Genomic DNA, 22024 nt, shown 5'->3' on the forward strand with positions numbered 1-22024 from the left:
ATCTCAACTCGTGACCTGTATAAAAGACAACTCTGTCAACTCATTACCTGTATAAAAGACACCTGTCCACAATCAGATCCCAACCTCTCCACCGTTGGCAAGACCAAAGGGCTGTCTAAGGACGTCAGGGACAAGATTGTAGACCTGCACAAGACTGGAATGGGCTACAAGACCATTGGCAAGCAGCTTTGTGAGAAGTAGACAACTGTTGGTGCCATTATTCGGAAATGGAAGAAACACAAAATGACCATCAATCACTCTCGGTCTGGGGCTCCACGCAAGATCTCGTCTCGTGGGGTATCGATGATCATGAGAAAGGTGAGGGATCAGCCCAGAACTACACGGGAGGAACTTCTTAATGATCTCAAGACAGCTGGGACCACAATCACCAAGAAAACCATTGGTAACACACTACGCCGTAACGGATTAAAATCCTGCAGCGCCCGCAAGGTCCCCCTGCTCAAGAAGGCACATGTACAGGCCCGTCTGTTTGCCAATGAACACCTGAATGATTCAGAGAAGGCTTGGGAGAAGGTGATGTGGTCAGATGAGACCAAAATCGAGCTCTTTGGCATCAACTCAACTCGCCGTGTTTGGAGGAAGAGAAATGCTGGCTATAACCCCGAGAACACCATCCCCACCGTCAAGCATGGAGGTGGAAACATTATGCTTTGGGGGTGTTTCTCTGCTACGGGGACAGGACGACTTCACCGCATCGAAGGGAGGATGGACGGGGCCATGTACCGGGAAATGTTGGGCGACAACCTCCTTCCCTCAGCCAGGACACTGAAAATGGGTCGTGGATGGGTCTTCCAGCACGATAATGACCCAAAACATACGGCCAAGGCAGCAAAGGAGTGGCTCAAGAAGAAGCACATTAAGGTCATGGAGCGGCGTGGCCAGTCTCCGGACCATAATTCCATATCAAATCTGTGGAGGGAGCTGAAGCTTCGAGTTGCCAAGCGACAGCCTCGAAACCTTAAGGATTTGGAGATGATCTGCAAAGAGGAGTGGACCAAAATCCCCCCTGAGATGTTCACAAACCTGGTGACCAACTACAAGAAACGTCTGACCTCTGTGCTTACCAACAACGTTTCTCCACCAAGTACTGAGTCATGTTTTGCTAGGGGATCAAATACTTATTTCCCACAATCAAATGCAAATCAATTTATAACTTTATATGATGTGATTTTCTGGATTTTTTTTTTAGATTCTGTCTCTCACTGTTAAAATAAACCATTAAAATATAGACCGTTCTTTTCTTTGTCAGTGGGCAAACTTACAAAATCGGCAAGGGATCAAATGCTTATTTCCTCCACTGTATATAAATATATTTATTTATAATTATTTATTTATATATATTTATATATATGTATTTATAGATGTGAACAGGTGTGTTGACTCTAACCTACCTGTCTCTCTGTCTGTCTCTCTACAGTCTCACCTGTTTGTCCTCCAGCTGGTTCATCGTCCGTCGGTGCGTTCGGTGCTTCAGGGTCTGATGAAGAAGAGGCTGCTTCCTGCGGAGCATTGTGTCACCAAGAGTGAGTTCATTAAATCCATCAGCCACCACTGGTTCTAACCGTAGACTGTAGATAAAGATAGCTGACATCACAGCTCCTCTAACATCTGGATGGCCCCCTGGTGGCTGGCTGCAGTACAGCTCATCATCGGTCGGACACTGATGATGTTTAATACCTGACCGAACAGACCTGTTGTATATTACTGAGCTCTGAATTCATCATGTTTCATCTGATTTCATAAATCCGATTCTGGTTTTAACAGCTTATTTATCTCAGTATTGTATTTATATATATTTATATCTCTGTCTCTCAGTAAAGAGGAACTTCAGCAGCGGTTCCATCCCCGGGACTCCCGGGTTAAACGGAGAGGACGGCGTGGAGCAGACCGCCATCAGAGTCTCGTTGAAGTGTCCCATCACTTTCCGCCGCATCCAGCTGCCCGCCAGAGGTCACGACTGCAGACACATACAGGTCAGAGGCCACAGCCAATCAGAACGCTCTGCACCCCGTGATGTCACAGAGACCGGAGATTGACAAGCGAGCTAGCTAGCTAGTTAGCGCCTGCTCTCCTCCCGGTGAAGTCGTCTCCTAGCGGCGAGGAGTGATGCAGAGGGACCGTGACCCGGCGCTGTCCTCTGTTGGACTCATTTCCTGTAGCATGGTGGAATTAGCGAGCTAAGCTAGCTAAGTAGCCTTGCATCCGACCAGCAGGCTGGTGGCCAATGGCAGCGCTGTAAAGATAAACTGAGGGCGTATAAATCTGTGGATGTCTATAGTTAACTATCCTTCAGTAAAGTCAGTCTTTCCTTTGGTTAGCCTCCAGCTAATGTTAGCTCACTGCTAGTGCTAGCCTCCAGTCTTTCCTTTGGTTAGCCTCCAGCTAATGTTAGCTCACTGCTAGTGCTAGCCTCCAGTCTTTCCTTTGGTTAGCCTCCAGCTAATGTTAGCCCACTGCTAGCGTTAGCCTCCAGTCTTTCCTTTGGTTAGCCTCCAGCTAACACCGTGACCTCACCATGAGGGTCTATTGTAAGGACGGCGTTACCGCGGTTTAGCACTCAGCGGCTCAAGTTACTGCAGTCTTAGAAAGGGAGGAGTGAGCAGAGGGGTACTCAGTTGGTTGCAATCTGCAACCACACCACTAGATGTCACTAAATCTTACACACTGCACCTTTAAACACAGAAAAACTAACTCTGCTTTATATTGATAAAACCCACTGACTGATGCTCCCTGTCTGTCTGCAGTGTTTTGATCTGGAGTCGTACCTGCAGCTCAACTGTGAGAGAGGAACATGGAGATGCCCTGTGTGCAAGTAAGTATCACACACACACACACACACACACACACACACACACACACACACACACTCACACACTCACACTCAAAGTGTTTATACATGTTTTATGTATTATATAACCTATAAACGTGTGTGTGTGTGTGTGTGTGTGTGTGTGTGTGTGTGTGTGTTTCTCCAGTAAAACAGCTCTGTTGGAAGGTCTGGAGGTGGACCAGTACATGCTGGGAATCCTCATCTACGTTCAGAAGTAAGACACTTTATTTTCTACTGGTTTATTTTCTAAAGTTTTTCCACCTCTAGCTTTACAACTTTACTCTGAAATGTGGTGAATATCTGACATACTGTAAGTGCTGTATAGTCAGTGTTTTATTTTGAAGTACTGTTTCCTGCTACAAAGTGATTTGAGCTAACCGTACAGAACAAGCAGACTGTCGCTGTCGGTCATGTGACTCGTCATTTTATTGGCACTGATGCAAATGTTAATGTCCTTTGTCCTCCTCTTCCTCCTCCTGCTCCTCCTCCTCCTGCTCCTCCTCGTCCTCCTCCTCGTCATCTTCCTCCTCCTCCTCGTCCTCCTCCTCTTCCTCCTCGTCCTCCTCCTCTTCCTCCTCGTCATCTTCCTCCTCTTCCTCCTCGTCATCTTCCTCCTCTTCCTCTTCCTCCTCCTCCTCCTCCTCTTCCTCCTCCTCCTCAGCTCGGAGTATGAGGAGATCACCATCGACCCGGTGTGCAGCTGGAAGCCGGTTCCGGTGAAGCCGGACATCCACGTGAAGGAGGAGTCCGACGGTCCGGTGTTGAAGCGCTGCCGGACGCTCAGCCCGAGTCACATGGTGCTGCCAAGCGTCATGGAGATGATCGCATCGCTAGGCCCCGCCCCCTCCTCGGCTGCCTCCTCCTCCCCGATGTCCTACCCCCCCCTACCTACAGGGGGCAGCAATAACAGCAACACACCGGACTACCCCGGACCAGGTACACCGCTTCATCTAGTCCAGAGGGACGCTTTCATTAGTCTCAGTGCACTATGTACACTACAGCGTGCACTATGTACACTAGTACACTACAGAGTACACTATGTACACTACAGCGTGCACTATGTACACTAGTACACTACAGCGTACACTATGTACACTACAGCGTGCACTATGTACACTGTACACTACAGCGTGCACTATGTACACTAGTACACTACAGCGTACACTATGTACACTACAGCGTGCACTATGTACACTAGTACACTACAGCGTGCACTATGTACACTATGTACACTACAGCGTGCACTATGTACACTAGTACACTACAGAGTACACTATGCACTCTAGTACACTATTTACACTACAGAGTACACTATGTACACTACATGTATGTCCTGCATTGATAAACTGTATTTATGTAATCATATATCAGAGGATCTGCAGCTGAAAGTCTGAATTGATTTTTATAGAAGTGAAGTGAAACCAAAAGGCTGAAATGGATCAGTGATCAAAGACTTGATGAACCAATCAGAAGATGAGTGTGTCTGTGAGAGCAGTGGAGTGACTCTATAGATCCAGACGTAGACTAATGATTAACTGATCACATGTATTGATCAGTGTGTTAAACCTGTGAGAGCAGTGGAGTGACTCTATAGATCCAGACGTAGACTAATGATTAACTGATCACATGTATTGATCAGTGTGTTAAACCTGTGAGAGCAGTGGAGTGACTCTATAGATCCAGACGTAGACTAATGATTAACTGATCACATGTATTGATCAGTGTGTTAAACCTGTGAGAGCAGTGGAGTGACTCTATAGATCCAGACGTAGACTAATGATTAACTGATCACATGTATTGATCGGTGTGTTAAACCTGTGAGAGCAGTGGAGTGATCTTATAGATCCAGACGTAGACTAATGATTAACTGATCACATGTATTGATCAGTGTGTTAAACCTGTGAGAGCAGTGGAGTGATCTTATAGATCCAGACGTAGACTAATGATTAACTGATCACATGTATTGATCAGTGTGTTAAACCTGTGAGAGCAGTGGAGTGACTCTATAGATCCAGAAGTAGACTAATGATTAGCTGATCACATGTATTGATCAGTGTGTTAAACCTGTGAGAGCAGTGGAGTGACTCTATAGATCCAGAAGTAGACTAATGATTAACTGATCACATATATTGATCATGTGTTAAACCTGTGAGAGCAGTGGATGACCCTATAGATCCAGACGTAGACTAATGATTAGCTGATCAGATGTATTGATCGGTGTGTTAAACCTGTGAGAGCAGTGGATGACCCTATAGATCCAGACGTAGACTAATGATTAGCTGATCAGATGTATTGATCGGTGTGTTAAACCTGTGAGAGCAGTGGATGACCCTATAGATCCAGACGTAGACTAATGATTAGCTGATCAGATGTATTGATCGGTGTGTGTGTCGTCCTCAGCTCCGTCCTATCCCAGTCAACATGCTGGTTTCTCAGACTTCTCTGGTCCTGGGACTCCGGGCGTCGGGGGGGACTTCTCCTCCCCCGGTCCTCCTCCTCTCTCCTACCAGTCGGAGCTCTCCAGTGCCCTCCTCACCCCCGACAAACCTCCCCCCCACCCGCTGGCTGGACAGGTACAGCAACACCTTCATCATCATCATCATCATCATCATCATCATCATCAGAGTGTCACATGTTAATTATTAATGTTCAGTCAGTTAACTAAAGAACCCAAACACCACCTCCTCTCTCCTTTCCTTCCGTCCTTCCTTCCTCTCCTCCTCTCAGATGTCAGTCTCGGGCCGCCTGGACTCCACTTCCCATGGTGCTCCTCTCTCCCAGCAGCAGTCGCAGGGTCTCCACGGCAACTCCCAAATGGGGGGCGGCAACCAGATGATGCAGCGTAGCAACCAGAACCCCCGTCTCCAAGGCGACAGCTCCTTCGGTCTGGGGGGGTCGTCGGAGGTTCCTGAACCGTCTCTGGACGTGAGTAGAAGCCAGTAGAATAAAATTAATTCATATTCAGGGTTAATATTAATATTCAAGTACTGCTCTAGTACAAGTTTAGAGGTACTTTCTTTCTTTATTTATTATTTAGGTATTTCAGAAAATGGAAATACTCAAGTAAAGCATATTTATTCAATAACTTTAGTATGTTGATTATTAAAACAAAATTGAAAAAAAAAGGACATTTATCAGACTTTTTTTCGAACATATGTCGGACTTTTATTCTGCCTTTTTTTCGGACTTTAATCAGACATTTTTTTCAACTATTCTTCTGGACAATTTTCGGCCTTTTTGTGAGTCTTTTTTTCTGACAATTTTCAGACTTTTTGTTTTACATATTTCTGACTTTTTTTAGACAAATTCTGACATTTTTTCTGACATATTTCGGACATTTTTCTGTCTTATTTTCAGACATTTTTTGATTATTATTTTTTTGGGGGCCTTTTTGTGGACTTTTTTTCAGACGTTTGTTTTTTTTCAAAAAAAAAAATCTGAATTTTTATCAGATGTTTTTCAAACATATTTCGGAATTTTTATTGGAGACATTTTTCTAACTTTTTAAAACATTTCTGACTTTTCCAGCTCTGGCTGACATCAGTGTGTGTAAATGATTCCAGATATCTGACGGCGGTCTGTGTTGAGTCTTCAGGGTTATAGAGAATAGAAACTTGTCTCATCTGTTGGTTTGTTGGTTTGTTGGTTTGTTGGTTTGTTAGTTGCTTCCGGAGTTGACCAACCCAGACGAGTTGCTGTCGTACCTCGGCCCTCCGGACCTCCCGAACAACAACAACGACGACCTGCTGTCGCTGTTCGAGAACAACTGAACTCACACTGAACTTTTACTGTAAGATACAAACTCTTTCTGTCGTCGCCCGCCAACACGACCGCCGGTCCGCCGCGACTGCCGTCTGCACAGGAAGGAAATGGACGATATCGAAGGACACATAAAAAACAACCCATCAACTTTTAAATCTGAAACCTCTTTGATGTGTGACGACGATGGTGACTTTATTTTATTGTTTTTTTTAAACTGTGTTTTGATGCTTCATCCTTCATTCCCTGTCGGAGCCGACGGCCTCGCCGCCACAGGAAGCTGCTTTAACTACACGTCACACGGCCGATCCGTCGGCTCTCCTCCGGACCGCCGGGCCAGCAGGTTTCTGTTCAGATGATCCGTCACGTTTCTTCAGCAGCGACCACGAGAGGAGCGGACGTGATTACTAGTTAACGTTTCTGGTCCAGATGAGTTTTAAATGTATGAAGAGAAGAAGTGATGTTTTATATGGAGGAGGTTAACAAACAGGAAGTCCTCGTTTACACTCAGCCCCCCCGGATCACATTATTGATTTACAGCACAATGAATCAGAACATTTATTCTAATAGTCTGATGTTCTTCTGTCATATCTGTGAGATTATGTGGTAATAATAATAATACTATTTGTAGTAGAATCATTTCATCTGTTTCAACCCGTCACATTCAGCTGCTTCAGTGTTCCACTGGTAGTTCATCAACTGATCGATAATCGATAATCCATTCTTCTTTTAGTCTCTGAAATGTTATCAAATATGAGTTCCATGTGACGTCTTCAAACATCTTGTTTTGTTCGACCAACTCAGAGATTCAGTTTCCTGTGAAATAAAAACATCTGAGACGTCGGAGGAGTCACAACCTTCTGCATTATTTCTGCTGGAAAAAAACTACTTGTAGTCATCTTCTTCTTCTTCTCCTCCTCCTTCTCCTCCTCCTTCTCCTTCTCCTTCTTCTTCTCCTCCTCCTCTTTCTTCTTCTTCTTCTCCTTCTCCTTCTTCTTCTCCTCCTCTTTCTCCTTGTCCTTCTCTTTCTTCTTCTCCTCCTTTTACTTCTCCTTCTTCTCCTTCTCCTCATCCTTCTTCTCCTCCTACTTCTTCTCCTTCTCCTCCTCCTCCTTCTCCTCATCCTTCTTCTCCTCCTACTTCTTCTCCTTCTCCTCCTCCTCCTTCTCCTCCTCATCCTTCTTCTCCTCCTACTACTTTTCCTTCTTCTTCTCCTTCTTCTCCTCCTTCTCCTTCATTAGCAGCGAGACGGATTTATTCACAGGCGGATGACTAATCTGAATATCTGAGTCTGAACAGAACGAACTGAATCAGATGTTCTGACCGTCACACTGAATACCAACAGTTAGACCGCTCTGCACCTTCATCATCATCGTCTTCATCAGAACACACAGAACTAACGGGCTGGATTCACTGAAGGATTGTGGGTATTTTTTGCAGCTGCTAAATCTGCACAAATAAGACAAAAATAAACGGTGACTGCAGAGCTCCTCTGAACTTCACGTCAACACAGCGTGGTGCTCCGCCGCCTCCTCTCTGAGCATCAACCAGAGGTCACCAAAGGTCATTAAAGGTCACTGATCGATACCAAACCCCCCCGCCATCACCCACCACCGCCATCACCCACCACCGCCTCTCTCAGGAGCTACACTCTACCTCGACTCTACCTGAGAGAGGAACGACCGCCTCTCTCAGGAGCTACACTCTACCTCGACTCTACCTGAGGAACAACCGCCTCTCTCAGGAGCTACACTCTACCTCGACTCTACCTGAGGAACAACCGCCTCTCTCAGGAGCTACACTCTACCTCGACTCTACCTGAGAGGAACGACCGCCTCTCTCAGGAGCTACACTCTACCTCTACTCTACCTGAGGAACAACCGCCTCTCTCAGGAGCTACACTCTACCTCTACTCTACCTGAGGAACAACCGCCTCTCTCAGGAGCTATACTCTACCTCTACTCTACCTGAGGAACAACCGCCTCTCTCAGGAGCTACACTCTACCTCTACTCTACCTGAGGAACAACCGCCTCTCTCAGGAGCTACACTCTACCTCTACTCTACCTGAGGAACAACCGCCTCTCTCAGGAGCTACACTCTACCTCTACTCTACCTGAGGAACAACCGCCTCTCTCAGGAGCTACACTCTATCTCTACTCTACCTGAGGAACAACCGCCTCTCTCAGGAGCTACACTCTATCTCTACTCTACCTGAGGAACAACCGCCTCTCTCAGGAGCTACACTCTACCTCTACTCTACCTGAGAGGAACAACCGCCTCTCTCAGGAGCTACACTCTACCTCTACTCTACCTGAGGAACAACCGCCTCTCTCAGGAGCTACACTCTACCTCTACTCTACCTGAGGAACAACCGCCTCTCTCAGGAGCTACACTCTACCTCTACTCTACCTGAGGAACAACCGCCTCTCTCAGGAGCTACACTCTACCTCTACTCTACCTGAGAGGAACAACCGCCTCTCTCAGGAGCTACACTCTACCTCTACTCTACCTGAGAGGAACAACCGCCTCCTACAAGGTCCAAATAATAGACCTTTTATTACGTCATGATGACGTCACGCTGTTAGCTGGAGGCTAACTAAAGGAGAGACTGGAGGCTAACGCTAGCAGTGGGCTAACATTAGCTGGAGGCTAACGCTAGCAGTGGGCTAACATTAGCTGGAGGCTCACCAAAGGAAAGACTGGAGGCTAACGCTAGCAGTGGGCTAACATTAGTTGGAGGCTAACTAAAGGAAAGACTGGAGGCTAACGCTAGCAGTGGGCTAACATTAGCTGGAGGCTCACCAAAGGAAAGACTGGAGGCTAACGCTAGCAGTGGGCTAACATTAGCTGGAGGCTAACCAAAGGAAAGACTGGAGGCTAACGCTAGCAGTGGGCTAACATTAGCTGGAGGCTAACCAAAGGAAAGACTGGAGGCTAACGCCAGCAGTGGGCTAACATTAGCTGGAGGCTAACCAAAGGAAAGACTGGAGGCTAACGCTAGCAGTGGGCTAACATTAGCTGAGGCTAACACTAGACGTGGGCTAACAGTAGCTGGAGGCTAACGCTAGACGTGGGCTAACAGTAGCTGGAGGCTAACGCTAGACGTGGGCTAACAGTAGCTGGAGGCTAACGCTAGACGTGGGCTAACAGTAGCTGGAGGCTAACGCTAGACGTGGGCTAACAGTAGCTGGAGGCTAACGCTAGCAGTGGGCTAACATTAGCTGGAGGCTAACGCTAGCAGTGGGCTAAAGCTCCACATCTAAATGTCCTCTGTGTTGTTGTCTGAATCCAGATCTCAGACATTAGAGATGAGTAACTGTGATTTGAGGCTCTAGAGCTACAATATCAGAGAAGCGTTTCAGAGACGGAGAGGAAATGATGCTAATAGATTAGCCTTCTGCTAACAGCAGCTACGTGAGCCGTTAGCTGCTGTTAGCAGAAGGCTAAATATGTCCGTCTCTCTTTGTGACTGACTTTACTGAAGGATAGTTAACTAGAGACATCCACAGATTTATACGCCCTCAGTTTATCTTTACAGCGCTGCCGTTGGCCTCCAGCCCGTTGGCCTCCAGCCCGCTGGCCTCCAGCCCGCTGGTCACACACAAGGCTACTTAGCTAGCTTAGCTCGCTAATACCACCATGCTACAGGAAATGAGTCCAACAGAGGACAGCGCCGGGTCACGGTCCCTCTGCCTCACTCCTCGCCGCCAGGAGACGACTTCAGGAGTGCAGGCGTTAGCTAGCTAGCTAGCGTTCTCCAGCCGTCTCCCTCCTCCTGCAGTCGTCTCCAGCGGCGTAGCGGTCTAATCTGGTCCCGTTGGTTCATGTGAACTTTCTCAACTACCTCTGGTGATCCTGGAGAGAGAGTTACTTACTGTTACTTTAAAATATTAAACTTTACTTCTCCTCCCGTTACACATCAGAGGTTAATATTGTTATTTTTACTTCACTACATTTATCTGACATCTTTAGTTACTTTATAGATTCACATTAAACATCAACATATGATGAATTCATAAAATATTATACTACAGATATACAAAGTATTTATATTGTACTCCACCTCCACCAGCTGTAACATTAAAATGATTCTTATATATATATATAAGTATGTATATATATATACACACACACACATATATATTCATGAGTGTGTGCATGTATGTGTAGATATATCTCTATATATCTCCATAGACATATCTTTATATATCTATATATATGTGTATATATATAGATATAGAATATATAATATATATCTATATAATATATAATATATATCTATATATATAATTATATATAGTATATATATAATATATATATGTATATAATATATGTGTATATATATACTATATAATATATATACTATATATATTATATAATATATATATATAATATATATATGTATATAATATATATGTGTATATAATATATGTGTATATATATACTATATAATATATATAATATATATATGTATATAATATATATGTGTATATAATATATGTGTATATATATAATATATATGTGTATATAATATATGTGTCTATATAATATATATGTGAGTTTCATGTTGTTTTTAAGGAGCAGAACTAACTTAGTGATGAAGTCATAACTTTGGTTCTCTCTGGTGGAACCGGACGGACCGCGCCCTGATCTCGTGACCGCGCACCCACATTTCCCCCTGACCGCGGGAACGCGCGCTGACTGCGGGACTTCACTTTAACCCGCGCGCGTTCCCGCGGCTCCGCGTGCGCTGCACGCATTGGTCACCCGGGTTGTCAATGATCCGTGGCGCGCGCTGCTCCGGTCCTCTCGAGTTCACGGTTATTCCGACCGGTACAACGAACGGGGGCGGTGTTACTGTGAGGAACCATGAGAACACCCCGCCGCCCCCCGCAGCGGCCCGCTCTGATGACCGAATCAAACACACCGTGAACTGCGTCTGTCCAGTTAGAGGCCAGTCTGAAGGGCGGGGCGGCTGTTCTGGCTGCTGATTCGCTCAAATGTGTGTCAATCAAATACTGCAGCGTTTCCTATTGGCTGTCTGTGCTCTCACACCGCCCACCGGCGAGTTATATAAAATTAAACCGCATAGCTCCATCTCTTTCGGTTCCTTGTGGCCAGCAGAGTCTCTCCAGATAATAACCCGCTCAGCTCAGAGTCCTCTCTCCTCTCCAGTCTGCTGACATGGCCAAGACACGAGTCCTTCTTCGACATCACCGCCGGTGGCTCACCGATGGGCCGCATCGTGATGGAGGTAACAACCCGCTAGAACCCGTTAGAACCGTCTCTCTCTAGCACCGTTATCACACGAGCCGGGTTAATGTTTAGTCTCGGTTCTGCTCTGCGTGTCTTTATGTTTCCGTGTCTTCGTGCTGCAGCAGATGATCCGGTTACCGGTTATCGGTTACCGGTTAGCATCTCGAGCTAGCGGCTGCGAGCTGTCACGAGCACCGTTACATTGAATGAGCATGTGCACGTGTGTGTGGCTCTCAGCCAGCTAACGGGACCGAATAACGGAACCGAGACACCAGAGACACCAGAACCGAGGGGTCTTTATTCTGGTGTCCTGCCGGACAGACTTTATATTCAGACTCTAGTGGATGTTCATGATGGTCAGGCTGTGTGATGTTGATGATCTGATGATCAGTCTGGAGGAACTGGCTGAACATCATCGATCTGATCTGATCAGATATATATTAATATTAATATCAGTCAATCACCGGTTAGTTTATAACACCTCCAGGTTGAGCTAAACTAACATTACGTTAACTAACATTAGCGTCACGCTGGAGGCCCACAGAGGGCCCGCGGGCCATGTTGGAGTCGAGCGGTAACACCGCCCGGCAGCTAGCTGATGCTAACTGATGCTAGCTGATGCTAACTGAGAGAGCTAGCTGATGCTAGCTGATGCTAACGGAGAGAGCTAGCTGATGCTAGCTGATGCTAACGGAGAGAGCTAGCTGATGCTAACGGAGAGAGCTAGCTGATGCTAGCTGATGCTAGCTGATGCTAACGGAGAGAGCTAGCTGATGCTAGCTGATGCTAACGGAGAGAGCTAGCTGATGCTAGCTGATGCTAACGGATCATTCAGCCCCACTCAGCGGCTCTTTGTTGCAGCGTTTTCGCGGTCTTCCCACCAGCCCGGGAAACCTCCGGTGTTGTTAATGTTAACTCAACCGGCGGAATAACGTTACTCTATTTATATTGTATTATGTAATTGTGGGTGAATAACGGTTTAATAACGGTTTAAAGACATTACAAAATGTACCGCCCGAGGCTGTTAGCATTAGCATGTAGCCGCTGAAGCTAACTGCGCTGGTTCCTGTTGGAGCGGTTCTGGAAAGTTCCACTGCGGGAGGAGGAGGGGGGGGTGCTGGAGGAGGAGGAGGGGGGAGGAGGAGGGGTGACTGCAGGGAGGGGGGGGGGGGGGGAATGCGGATGTACTGAAGATGGCGGAAACAACCACGTTTATTATTCTTTGTGTTGTCACTGAGTTACTGAGATGTTACTGAGATGTCACTGAGATGTTACTGAGCAGACTGAAGGATTATAATGTGTTATTATATCCGCCCGTCTTTTATAGCGAGCTACAAGCTGCTAGCATGCTAATGCTAACGCGTCCAGCCATTTTGTGGACTAGAAACTAGCTGAGCTCCATTAAGGGCGTTTCCCTCTGTAGGTCTGCATGTGATCCCAGAGACCTCTAGTCTGCATGTGATCCCAGAGACCTCTAGTCTGCATGTGATCCCAGAGACCTCTAGTCTGTATGTGATCCCAGAGACCTCTAGTCTACATGTGATCCACACACCTCTAGTCTGCATGTGATCCCAGAGACCTCTAGTCTACATGTGATCCCAGAGACCTCTAGTCTGCATGTGATCCCAGAGACCTCTAGTCTGCATGTGATCCCAGAGACCTCTAGTCTGCATGTGATCCCAGAGACCTCTAGTCTGCATGTGATCCCAGAGACCTCTAGTCTGCATGTGATCCCAGAGACCTCTAGTCTGCATGTGATCCTAGAGACCTCTAGTCTACATGTGATCCCAGAGACCTCTAGTCTGCATGTGATCCCAGAGACCTCTAGTCTACAAGTGATCCCAGAGACCTCTAGTCTGCATGTGATCCCAGAGACCTCTAGTCTACATGTGATCCCAGAGACCTCTAGTCTGCATGTGATCCCAGAGACCTCTAGTCTACAAGTACACAGCTCCAGACCTCTAGTCTACATGCACACAGCTCTAGACCTCTAGTCTACATGCACACAGCTCCAGACCTCTAGTCTACAAGTACACAGCTCCAGACCTCTAGTCTACATGCACACAGCTCCAGACCTCTAGTCTACAAGTACACAGCTCTAGACCTCTAGTCTACATGCACACAGCTCCAGACCTCTAGTCTACATGCACACAGCTCTAGACCTCTAGTCTACATGCACACAGCTCTAGACCTCTAGTCTACATGCACACAGCTCTAGACCTCTAGTCTACATGCACACAGCTCTAGACCTCTAGTCTACATGCACACAGCTCCAGACCTCTAGTCTACATGCACACAGCTCCAGACCTCTAGTCTACATGCACACAGCTCCAGACCTCTAGTCTACATGCACACAGCTCTAGACCTCTAGTCTACATGCACACAGCTCTAGACCTCTAGTCTACATGCACACAGCTCCAGACTACATGCACACAGCTCCAGACTACATGCACACAGCTCTAGACCTCTAGTCTACATGCACACAGCTCTAGACCTCTAGTCTACATGCACACAGCTCCAGACTACATGCACACAGCTCCAGTCTACATGCACACAGCTCTAGACCTCTAGTCTACATGCACACAGCTCTAGACCTCTAGTCTACATGCACACAGCTCCAGACCTCTAGTCTACATGCACACAGCTCCAGACCTCTAGTCTACATGCACACAGCTCTAGACCTCTAGTCTACATGCACACAGCTCTAGACCTCTAGTCTACATGCACACAGCTCCAGACTACATGCACACAGCTCCAGACTACATGCACACAGCTCTAGACCTCTAGTCTACATGCACACAGCTCTAGACCTCTAGTCTACATGCACACAGCTCTAGACCTCTAGTCTACATGCACACAGCTCTAGACCTCTAGTCTACATGCACACAGCTCTAGACCTCTAGTCTACATGCACACAGCTCCAGACCTAACCGACTACTTCTTAATTTCTGGCCTCGTGCATTGTGTGTGGTGCGTGAACTGTAATGAGCCTCGGGGCGTCTCCAGTAGACAGCTCCTAAATTATGAAGGTCTGGTTTCTGTTACTGCTGAGCAGGTGGAAGGCTGCAGAGCCACCCCCCCACCTCTATACCAGCCTGTCTGCTGCTGCAGCAACACCCCCCCCCCCCCCCCCCCCCCCCCCCCCCCCACCCCAACATACTTGCATGGTAGTGTCACTGCTGTGCAGGGCATGCAGATATCTGTGTGGTGCAATGCTGCATTCCTGTTACATCATGACACAGCACAATTACCACAAACTAATCCCATAATAAGCTGATCCGTGTTTAAGAGGCTGCAGCCTCCAGGCTACATGAAGTTTATTTTAAATGTGAAGCAGAGTGTGATCTCTTTCAAACCTGGTATGGAGCTAATTTTAGCTTAAATCTGCAGAGACGATGCTTCAGTTCTAAAATGGCACATGTCTAATATTATAGATGTAATAGAGGCTCCTGCATCTGGACTATGAGCTACTGGTGATGTATTATAGATGTAATAGAGGCTCCTGCAGCAGGACTATGAGCTACTGGTGATGTATTATAGATGTAATAGAGGCTCCTGCAGCAGGACTATGAGCTACTGGTGATGTATTATAGATGTAATAGAGGCTCCTGCAGCTGGACTATGAGCTACTGGTGATGTATTATAGATGTAATAGAGGCTCCTGCAGCTGGACTATGAGCTACTGGTGATGTATTATAGATGTAATAGAGGCTCCTGCAGCTGGACTATGAGCTACTGGTGATGTATTATAGATGTAATAGAGGCTCCTGCAGCTGGACTATGAGCTACTGGTGATATATTATAGATGTAATGGTGGCTCCTGCAGCTGGACTATGAGCTACTGATATGTTATAGAGGCTCCTGCAGCTGGACTATGAGCTACTGGTGATATATTATAGATGTAATGGTGGCTCCTGCAGCTGGACTATGAGCTACTGATATGTTATAGAGGCTCCTGCAGCTGGACTATGAGCTACTGGTGATATATTATAGATGTAATGGTGGCTCCTGCAGCTGGACTATGAGCTACTGATATGTTATAGAGGCTCCTGCAGCTGGACTATGAGCTACTGGTGTGCAGACTGGAGTTTCACAATGTCTTGCTACACAGAACAAAGTGCAGGGTGTCTGGTGAACCTGCTCTGGTTTTTGTCTCGGTGCCTGGATGACTGGTTACTGATTCCACAACCTTTATCCTCCCTTAAACAATAACTTTTTTTATCGGTCTTGGAAACTAACATTGACTCTGTTTGTCTGCAGCTCCGTGACGACGTGGTGCCCAAGACCGCCGAGAACTTCCGCGCCCTGTGCACCGGCGAGAAGGGCTTTGGCTACAAGGGCTCCATCTTCCACCGCATCATCAACGACTTCATGTGCCAGGTGATGCAGCCACGTTCAGCCTGTGTCGGGTTTAGAGGTCACTAGCCTGGTTTAAGTAGGGATGGGGCCGGGTCTAAAATGTAGGTTTAACCTCAGGAGCCACTGTGGCAGGTCGATGAACACTGCATGTCTGCCACTTCTGACATGTATGTAGGACGCTCTAGAGTTGTAAACAGTAGGGCTGCTGGTGTGGTTAAGTGGTTAAGTCGTGAAGAACACGCGGTTGCAGATATTAGTGTTTTTATCTGTTGTCATAACACTCTGAAGTGTGTGTGGTATTAACGTGGGTGTGTTTGTTTAACATGCAGGGCGGTGACTTCACCAACCACAACGGAACCGGTGGAAAGTCCATCTACGGCAACAAGTTCGCCGACGAGAACTTCACCCTGAAGCACACCGGTTCCGGCATCCTGTCCATGGCCAACGCCGGCCCAAACACCAACGGGTCCCAGTTCTTCATCTGCACGGCCAAAACACAATGGTGAGAGCGCGCACACACACACACACACACACACACACACCTACCTCTAATGACAGCGAGCTAAAGCCTGCTAGATTGTCACATTTTAATGTGCATTGAAGTCTTTACTTGTTTACATCCAAAATGTTCTTTTGAGGGAGAAATCAAACCGACAGTCAAGTTAAATAATTTAAAACTACACGTGGACAAACAACCGGGATCAGTGATCGCTCGTTATGAACATGAACGAGCTGTGAGAATGTGCCTGGTTGATGCTAAATGTTGCTAAAAGTCTCCAAATCCAGCAAGAACTTTAAATCTAACGCACTAACTAAGTCTCTCCAGGCGTTCTCCTTCTGTTGATGAGACATTGTCACGTTGTGGTTTTAAACAAAGTTTAACGTCAGGTTTCCGTTGAATCCCTTCAAAGTTGTCAGATCTCTGTTCACTGCTCACACGACACAACTCGCTGTCTTGTAATCAGGAGTCTGTAAGTCGTTGTGGTTTTCACATGACATGACTGACCAGAGACAGGAAGTCATCTTTCACCAGAAGGAATCCCCGATGAGGTCAACAAACTATGTTGGAAAGTTAGGGATGCTAATTTTGAGAAATGTTCTTAACCGATAACCGACCCTCGTTAACCGATTATTAACCGTTAACTGACCCTCGTTAACCGATTATTAACCGATTATTAACCGTTAACCGACGAGATTTGTGCCTCGCATGCAGCGGTGCAACAGCTGCATGATTACAACAGGTATTGGTTGACGGGAGTCTCCAGTTCACCGTCAGTGGGCGTTAACTTGGCAGCTACGATGCTGCGTTCACTGTCCCCAGTTCACCGTCCGGGAGCGTTAACTTGGCAGCTACGATGCTGCGTTCACTGTCCCATGTTAACCGTCCGGGAGCGTTAACTTAGCAGCTACGATGCTGCGTTCACTGTCCCCAGTTCACCGTCTGGGAGCGTTAACTTGGCATCTCTAGCATTGCCGGAGGCTTCGTGCTCGCCGCCGCCACACGTAGTCTGTGTAACTTTAGTGAGTTTCCAACAGACCGTGTGTGTGTTGGTGGTGAGTGTGAGGTTGTTGGTGGCGTTCTAGCTGTGATCGTAGGTGTAGCAGTGTGTGTACAGTTCATTTGTCGGTGAATAAATGCTACGAAACTACAACTCCTCCGCTCAAGAGAGCTGGAGAGACCGGCGCCGACTTCCTGTATCCTGCAACTCCGGGTCCGCCTCTTAAGGTGGACTGTTAAGGTGGACCAGCTTTTCTCCTTAAAGAGACAAGCCGCTCCTGAGCCGCTCAGCTTTTGAGTTCATTATTAACATTTCTTTTAACCGATAGCGTTAATCTGTTTAAATGCTTAATGTCGGTTAAATGGTTAATTATGGACATCCCTGTTGGAAAGTCATGAAGACATACGTGAGAAATACATGGTGAATGACGCGATACCATACGTGAGGACACATTGCTGATGTGTTCATAAAATATGAGGGTTTATTCCTCGAGGTGCAACAACAACTTTGCTCCGTGTTGCAGATGCAGCTCATCCAGTAAGTTCCTGTTGTTACAGGCGACGTCACCGCTAGCGAGCGCATAACAACGCAGTAAATAAAGACATAATGACAGAGGAGAAAGATACGGCCGGAAGAAATTCATCTCAAATTCAACTCTTCATCAGAGTTAATCATAACGTTTTGGTCGCCTGAAAATGTCTTCAACGTTTGGTTGTACTAAAAAAACAAGATGGCGATGACAAAAGGCCGAACTCGAGGCTTCAAAACCGCAGTCCGCAAACCAACGGGTGACGTCACGGTGACTGTCCACCTCTTCTATACAGTCTGTGGTTCACACACTAGACTCTGTAGGAGAGTGGGATATGTTGCCTGCTAGTAAAACGCTTCTATTCATGATTCACCGTCTCATCTCTTAACTTTAATACTTGTTATAGTTGAATAAATAATGCTGCATGATAAATGGAGGGCTTCAAATGGAGCCAAATCAGCAGCTTCCACTTGTTTCTGCTGCTGATTTTTAATAATAATATTAATAATGTGTGTGTGTGTGTGCCTGCAGGCTGGATGGGAAGCACGTGGTGTTCGGCAGCGTGGTGGAGGGCTTGGATATTGTGAAAAAGATGGACGGGTTTGGCAGCCAGGGCGGCAAACCCTCAAAGAAGGTGGCCATCGCCGACTGTGGGCAGCTCTGAGCTGCAGCTCTTAACCCTTTCAGCTCCTCCTGTAGCCACACCCCTGTAGGCTCCACCCGCCCCCCCCACCTCCGCCATTCAACATTCCTATTGATGGAGATTCAGATGCCCCCCCCACCCCCATCCCCTCTTTTTTATTCTGTTGTTGAAATCATGTTGCTGCATTTGTGACTTTGCCTTTAGAAGTTTCTTTTGCATTAACGTTTTTTTTCCACAAAGTCCCAACAGTTTTTTTTTTTGTTAAGTCAAAAAAATGAATAAGAAAATAAAACAGAAAAGTTGCCTTGACAATTGAAACACGTGTGTTTTGTTTTTTAACAGAGAAACTTTTACAACCAAGAAGTGAACTTCTAAACTTCATCACAGAAATAAATGCATGTTGTGATTAAAGAGGAACTAAACTCTAGTTTAGAGGCTCTGGAGGCATTGCTTCAATTTCCAGGATCAAGACCATAGAGGTAGAATATTATATACTAATACTTACTTACTATACTTATATACTCTTATTTTATTTTTATAGTAGAGCTACTTCAGCCAAATCTCTGAGGTTTAGTTACTCTTTAAATGTTGGAGTGAACCAGTCGGGATAGTTAACCAGTGACTTAATGAAGCATCCTGGTTCACTGTTTAATCATTTCCATTAACAGTAGAACAGGAGTGTTGTCTGTATTTAGTTCCATTATAGTTCTATACAGTATAATGTAGAAACACAACCTGATCCTCTCCTCTCCTCTGTGATGGATTCTAATAGTGTGAGTATGTGAGGTGTCCAGCAGAGGGAGCTCTCTATCTGCTCATTTTAAACAACAAAGATTAACTAGTTTTACTAAATGAAACATTTAACAGTTAAAATCTGGTTCAGCTTCTGTATGGAGGACAGAAGCTGCCAAAATTAAAATGACATGAATAAATATGTCATTAAATAAATGAATATGTTGTTAAATGTAGCAAAAGTAATGTAAAAAATAAATGTAGCCATTAATTAGTAAATTAAAATGTGACATGAATTCATATTTCTGTTTTAATTTACTTTATTTATTCATCTTTGTATCAATTCTTATTGATTTACTCTGTTTAATTATCCCTTTTATTTATGTATTATTTTTTTAATACTTTTTTGCATTATTGTTTATTTATTTATTTTATATTTATTTTTAACTGCATGTATTTCTGCATGATTTTCTCTTTGCATTTCACCCCTTATTTATTTCTGTACTCATTTCTTTATGCATTTCTGCCTCATTATGCAAATGAGGGAGCTGTCATTCAACAAGTGTCATCATAGGGTCAGAGTGCATAGATGATAAATGCAAAAATATATAGAAAAAATAAAAAATAAATAAACAAATTTATAAATTAATAAAAATAAATACAGAAATAAATAAGAGGGAACATTAAACAGAAGAGTAAATTAAAACAGAAATATCAATTTGTCACATTTTATCAATTAATTAATGGCTATATTTATTTTTAATGTTTTTGCTACATTTTGTGACATATTAATTTATTTATTAAGATTTTCTTTATTTATTAATTAATTTATTATTAGTTGATTAGACTTTATCTCAGGTTAAAGGTGGGAGCTCCTCCAGACTCATCAACCAATAGAAATGTTTAAGGAGGAGTTAGTCCCGCCCCGTAGAGGAGAGGGAAGCAGCTGTCAATCAAACACACCTGAGAGGAACTCCAATCAGATGAAGCGATTCAATCCACCTGAGCGGTTTCATTTAGATGTGACAGTGATGGAGGTTTGTTACCAGGTTGGAGAAATCCATGTATATAATATACAATATTTATAATAATTGGTTGCGTCCTGCCAGTCTTTATGCTAGGCTAGGCTAACATCTTTGGTTGCGTCCTGCCAGTCTTTATGCTAGGCTAGGCTAACATCTTTGGTTGCGTCCTGCCAGTCTTTATGCTAGGCTAGGCTAACATCTTTGGTTGCGTCCTGCCAGTCTTTATGCTAGGCTAGGCTAACATCTTCGGTTGCATCCTGCCAGTCTTCATGCTAGGCTAGGCTAACATCTTCGGTTGCATCCTGCCAGTCTTTATGCTAGGCTAGGCTAACATCTTTGGTTGCGTCCTGCCAGTCTTTATGCTAGGCTAGGCTAACATCTTTGGTTGCGTCCTGCCAGTCTTTATGCTAGGCTAGGCTAACATCTTTGGTTGCGTCCTGCCAGTCTTTATGCTAGGCTAGGCTAACATCTTTGGTTGCGTCCTGCCAGTCTTTATGCTAGGCTAGGCTAACATCTTTGGTTGCGTCCTGCCAGTCTTCATGCTAGGCTAGGCTAACATCTTCGGTTGCATCCTGCCAGTCTTCATGCTAGGCTAGGCTAACATCTTCGGTTGCGTCCTGCCAGTCTTCATGCTAGGCTAGGCTAACATCTTCGGTTGCATCCTGCCAGTCTTCATGCTAGGCTAGGCTAACATCTTCGGTTGCATCCTGCCAGTCTTCATGCTAGGCTAGGCTAACATCTTCGGTTGCATCCTGCCAGTCTTCATGCTAGGCTAGGCTAACATCTTTGGTTGCATCCTGCCAGTCTTCATGCTAGGCTAGGCTAAACATCTTCGGTTGCATCCTGCCAGTCTTCATGCTAGGCTAGGCTAACATCTTCGGTTGCATCCTGCCAGTCTTCATGCTAGGCTAGGCTAACATCTTCGGTTGCATCCTGCCAGTCTTCATGCTAGGCTAGGCTAACATCTTTGGTTGCATCCTGCCAGTCTTCATGCTAGGCTAGGCTAACATCTTTGGTTGCATCCTGCCAGTCTTCATGCAGACCGTTCTGTGTGCGTCTGTCTTTAATATGATTCAAACAGAACATCAGTCTTCATGTTAATCTACTAAAGTGACTTTTATTGACTAAAACAGCAATGACAACGTCGGTATGTGAACCAGTGAAGTGACTCCATGTGGAGAAAAAGTTCATATTAAATTAAAGTGTCTTAAAGAGTTTGTAAAGAGTCTGTCAGCAGCTCCTCTCCGCCGTCCTCCTCTTCTTCCCAGAATGCCTTGTTTTCCTCTGGCCGCGTGGCTGACACACGCCCTGGCCTTTGGCTTTCAGCGCGTCCGCCCGGCTGCCGGCAGTGCAGGACAGCCCGGCGTCGC

At 45.7% G+C, this 22024-nt stretch overlaps 2 protein-coding genes and 1 long non-coding RNA gene across 6 annotated transcripts in view; 2 read left to right on the plus strand and 1 right to left on the minus strand.

The window, feature by feature from the left end:
* LOC119493168 (zinc finger MIZ domain-containing protein 2-like) overlaps positions 1-7454 on the plus strand; it is a 20010-nt gene extending 12556 nt beyond the window's left edge. Inside the window, exons 14-21 of the mRNA XM_037778298.1 lie at positions 1439-1544; positions 1837-1994; positions 2766-2833; positions 2997-3065; positions 3513-3787; positions 5252-5424; positions 5579-5776; positions 6514-7454. Of these exons, the coding sequence (XP_037634226.1) occupies positions 1439-1544; positions 1837-1994; positions 2766-2833; positions 2997-3065; positions 3513-3787; positions 5252-5424; positions 5579-5776; positions 6514-6621 (1155 nt within the window). The 3' untranslated portion in view covers positions 6622-7454. The remainder of the gene's footprint in view (positions 1-1438; positions 1545-1836; positions 1995-2765; positions 2834-2996; positions 3066-3512; positions 3788-5251; positions 5425-5578; positions 5777-6513) is intronic.
* A 4248-nt stretch (positions 7455-11702) lies between these two features.
* On the plus strand, positions 11703-19215 carry LOC119493251 (peptidyl-prolyl cis-trans isomerase-like). The gene is made up of 4 exons (XM_037778405.1): positions 11703-11865; positions 16128-16247; positions 16556-16728; positions 18786-19215. The coding sequence occupies exons 1-4, from the start codon at positions 11845-11847 to the stop codon at positions 18916-18918; spliced, it is 447 nt and encodes a 148-aa protein (XP_037634333.1). The 5' UTR covers positions 11703-11844; the 3' UTR covers positions 18919-19215.
* On the minus strand, positions 11713-14809 carry LOC119493252. 4 transcript variants are annotated; one of them, XR_005207935.1, is made up of 3 exons: positions 14333-14809; positions 13856-14261; positions 11713-13312 (listed from the first exon to the last, which is right to left on the minus strand). It is a non-coding gene; the product is annotated as an uncharacterized LOC119493252 (long non-coding RNA). The 4 variants fall into 4 exon arrangements; XR_005207933.1 differs by having other exon boundaries at positions 13827-14261; XR_005207934.1 differs by having other exon boundaries at positions 13798-14261.
* Positions 19216-22024: the final 2809 nt, after the last annotated feature.

The sequence above is a fragment of the Sebastes umbrosus genome, chromosome 8 (assembly GCF_015220745.1).
Source record: "Sebastes umbrosus isolate fSebUmb1 chromosome 8, fSebUmb1.pri, whole genome shotgun sequence".
NCBI lineage: Eukaryota > Metazoa > Chordata > Actinopteri > Perciformes > Sebastidae > Sebastes > Sebastes umbrosus.

Coding starts and splice junctions, on each gene's coding strand:
- LOC119493251 (XM_037778405.1), top strand. CDS start 11,845: ATGGGCCGCATCGTGATGGAG. Junction 11,866..16,127: donor TGGGCCGCATCGTGATGGAG/GTAACAACCCGC, acceptor GTTTGTCTGCAG/CTCCGTGACGACGTGGTGCC. Junction 16,729..18,785: donor TGCACGGCCAAAACACAATG/GTGAGAGCGCGC, acceptor GTGTGCCTGCAG/GCTGGATGGGAAGCACGTGG.